Raw genomic sequence first — 4,108 nt, forward strand, 5'->3', positions numbered from 1 at the left:
CTATTACTCATTACCTGTTGTTTTCAAATAAATTTTGAGACAAATCTTCACAGTATCTCTTGTTTTATTGTATTAATGTGCTTTATGATCACACAAAAACACATTTGACAGTAATTATCTGTTGCAGTTCCACATTTACAGCAAAAATAAGGGGTGTATATTTGAGTATAATACATATTCATTTTACACCAAAAAAATAAACGCCACCTCAGAAACCCTTCTCAACAATCAATAATAATAATAATTATATAATAATAATAATAATATTTAAATTAAACAAAATAAACAAATGGATAAATAATAAAATGAGTTCTCAAATAGCAACACATGATGTCATAATCGTATCAAGCATAGTGCTTCAACGAAAGCCACTTTTCGTTGAAGGGCTAAAAATATCCATGATGACTTGTATCACTCCTGTATTACCCATGATCACGTATGTTTCTTAGTGGTTTAATATAAGCAAATTTTAATACTCTGCCCAGTGAAATACATAATAATGTGTTTGCATTCATGATTATATTAAACTCCAGTCAAAAAGTAGATCATTATTCTTCGTTTGGATTTATTGTAAAGGATTATCAAAAATTAGGCTTAATAATGGTTGTATTTTGAAATTTTTTTAGAGGTTTCAGACTAATAAATATTAGAGTATTATAATATCTATATATGGCACCTTCACATAATTAATCAAGTGTTTAATGCACCTAAATATTAATACTGTACAGTGTTATCTATATATACACATCTTGATAATTAATTAAAATATAATTATATTTAATTGTTATTGTTTACACAATGAAAGTTAATGGTGGTCTTGTGGAAAGATTACACGATTCTCCTGTCTAGCTTGTTCAGCACGAAAGACCAACAGATGGCTTCTGAGGGAGACATCTGGCCCTGTCAGTACTTTCGAAGTATCATTTTCCTGCAAATATAAAAGAACCCAGAAAAATATTGTTCAAATTGGAAAGACACAATTAGTGATTGGAGAGAGTTATAACCTCTTGTGATTGTAGAAGGAGTAACATCTGGGGATTATGAAAATAAATAATATTCCAAACTTAAGGTCAGGGTTTCAAGCTGTCAATGTGCATGAATTTGTGACATTGAGCAAGATACTTTATCTACATTGCTTCAGTTTAACCAGCTGAAACCGCAATGAACTAGCATCCCATACTATATTATACAAACATATTATGTAAACTACAAACCCATACACCTATAGAGTACCACAGTCGTGTCGCCACAACGCCAGGTAGCGCCCTCTGTTGCCAACCAGACGTTGGTTACTGTTCATTAAGCCTGAATGCCTGCATAGGCTTTATGGTATAGGCATCTTAAAATCTAATATTTTACCATCAAAATGTACTAAAAACACAAAAGTTTGCATTATATTAGTTATCGAACACACATTTAATCATCAATTAAAATCTACAAAAAAAACTAAGATACAAGATCTTAATAATTACGTTAGAAATTGGGATCAATGGTTTTTCAGTGAAGAAAATGGCGTCCCGTTGAACGCATTTGCGTTATCGTGACGTAACACAGTAGTACTCTATATACTACACATCTGCAAACTTGTGACAACAGAAAAAACTTACAGCAACAGCACAAACAAAACTGTCAATCAAGTAATAGTCAGCCCCTCCATGTCCAGAGAGTTGGCCAGCATTTATGGTAGAGGGCGCCGCAGAGTGTACTGATATCTCTTTCGAGTTGAAATCAAATCGATATACTGGACCAGATCCATTGTAAGTCAATTCACCCTGAAGAGTAAAACAAGAGGTTATTTTTAAATATTTGACTTCAAATCTGAAAGTTATGGAGAGCAACATTCGTCAGAAGGCATTGTGGAGAACCATTGTTAACCTTTTGGTACTTAGTTCAATTCCATTTGCTGGTCTTCATTTGTTTCAGCTAGAGGGCAAAAAAGCAAGAATAAAAAGTTGCCCAATCACCCCCAGAAGGACTCCACTAGAAGTCTTTTGACTTTCATGGTTATCCTTCATGCTCACACAAAATATATCCAATCCTGGTGTGTAGTAGTAAAGTATAATTGAATTGAAAAAGAATTACTTATTGGTTTGGATTGGATTTTTCTTGTTATAAAACACACTAAAGATGACCCACAAAAGTTTAAAGACATATTTCTAGTACTGTACTGTTCTTTTGGTGGTGAATTTCGCAGTAAACTGAAAAACAATCCCTGCTCTTTATCATACTGCATACAAGACCAACAGAAAGCTGGCCTACACGGTGCTGACAGTCATTGGCTATAGCGATTCCTTTGAGATTGCAAAATGCTGTGTGCAACAGATCATTTTCAATTATGATCTGCTCAGAATATCGTAAACTGGAGAGCAGCAATTGGAATTGAACTGAGGATCAAGTTCATGTAAGACTACCATGATTCAGCACACACACAGCAGCTACCACCACTAGTTTAGCCAACTGAGCTGAGCTGCTATCTATTTCTTAATAGGTTCTGCATTCAAAATGTTGCATGCATTTTACCTTTGTTCCAAATATTTTGACTTGGCGTTCACAGACTTTCTCGGTGAAAGCTACCATAGAAAAGCTTGCAGTTTGTCCTCCGGCAAATTCCAAATTCACTACCTGGTTGTCACAGACATCATTGTCAGAATCATAAACACATCTTCCGTATGGACCTTCCTTCAATGCTTTTGTTACACTCTTAATAGAGGGTTCTTCACAAATTATAGATACAGGCCAACCAGTCATACCCTATAGAAAGAGGTTGTGTAACTATAAGCAAATATGTCTAATGAACTGTAGAGATGTTCACTAGGTCAGCGATAATATACAGTACAGTGGCTTGAAACATACTTTATAATATTTTAATTGTATGTCCTGATGTATACTTGGCTTATACATTTTACTGGAAGAAATTGCAAAAATATAAGTCAAGAAGTAGAACCATTTATTCAACAATAGGAATAAACACGTTATATTTTCATTGCGGATTTTTTGGGCTCAGTACGGACTCTAAATGTATGCATTTTCTTTTAGTTTTAAGGCGTATGCGGATTTTATAAGTCCGCAATGACGATATAACGTGTTAATATCAGAGATTACAAAAAACAGACATTTACTATCCATATTCTTACCTGTTTTACACGTTCTAAGTACACTTTTTTGGCAGAGTATGCACAGTCCCCTTCCACACTGCAATCCAAGCATCTAGAACTAGCGCCCTCAGGCTACGTGAGCAAACAATAAAAAAAAAATCTTCCAATATTACATTATTAATAAAACAACATTTATAATACCTGATCAAGCTAGCATTTTATTACATGGTGTATCATTAATTGTCAGTTAATGTTCGATAGTAAGATAATTTCATAAACAAGTGTGCATCTGCTGTTCCCACAAACATTATCCAGTAATATACAAATTTTCACCTGTATTTTCTGTTCAATAATTTTCACACTGTACTGTTAGAAAGACAATGGAACTAAATGTCACTTGCGCACCTTAGTGAGTAATTATGCCTCCCATTCCTCCACCTTTGCAGGCTTTTTCACCTGTAAGATGTTAGACACAACTTACATTGATTCCATTTCATTTATACATTTTTCCAGAAAATTGCAAATGAATGAAAACATACATATAAAACATGCCTGAGGATTGCTTTAGAAGCAAATTTTTTGAAGACACAGGGTAAGTTCACCCTAGAGCATTAATATCCTGATCAGGAGCTAACAATCAGCTCAATCCGTTAGCATGCGTGTGAGAAGGCCCAATCGGTTAGCTTTAACCTCTCCCAGGAAGTGGAAGTTGATCCACCAACAAGCTTTCAGCATTAGAGCAAAATTCTTTTTGTTGTTTATAGAGGTTTGACATGTAGTATACTCCCCTAATGATGTAATTAACTCTTTTAATATATTTTCAAAAAGGGAAAAGTCTGCTAAATAAGAACATTTTAATCCACATGTTGATAACATGCTTACCTTCTTATCTTTCCTGAAGTGAAAGAGAGATCCAAAAGATGAGATTTTGGTACATCTATAAAAGAAGAATGCATAATCTGCTGTTTGATTTGAGCACTGTTTCTACCATTATTTGATTATTTATATTATGA

The 4,108-nt window shown here is 34.0% G+C and overlaps 1 protein-coding gene across 4 annotated transcripts in view; it reads right to left on the reverse strand.

Annotated features, from left to right (window-relative positions):
* Positions 1-46: 46 nt before the first annotated feature.
* The window catches only part of LOC117099999, a 23,548-nt gene continuing 19,486 nt past the window's right edge, over positions 47-4,108 (reverse strand). For all 4 annotated transcript variants that reach the window (XM_033239528.1, XM_033239526.1, XM_033239527.1 and 1 more), the window contains exons 8-12: positions 3,978-4,032; positions 3,135-3,227; positions 2,521-2,751; positions 1,608-1,772; positions 47-928 (exon numbers count right to left, since the gene is read on the reverse strand). In XM_033239528.1, coding sequence (XP_033095419.1) covers positions 806-928; positions 1,608-1,772; positions 2,521-2,751; positions 3,135-3,227; positions 3,978-4,032 — 667 coding nt within the window. In that variant the 3' untranslated portion in view covers positions 47-805. The remainder of the gene's footprint in view (positions 929-1,607; positions 1,773-2,520; positions 2,752-3,134; positions 3,228-3,977; positions 4,033-4,108) is intronic.

The sequence above is a fragment of the Anneissia japonica genome, unplaced genomic scaffold (assembly GCF_011630105.1).
Source record: "Anneissia japonica isolate Jap-2015-1 unplaced genomic scaffold, ASM1163010v1 scaffold256_len832006_cov191, whole genome shotgun sequence".
Lineage (NCBI taxonomy): Eukaryota > Metazoa > Echinodermata > Crinoidea > Comatulida > Comatulidae > Anneissia > Anneissia japonica.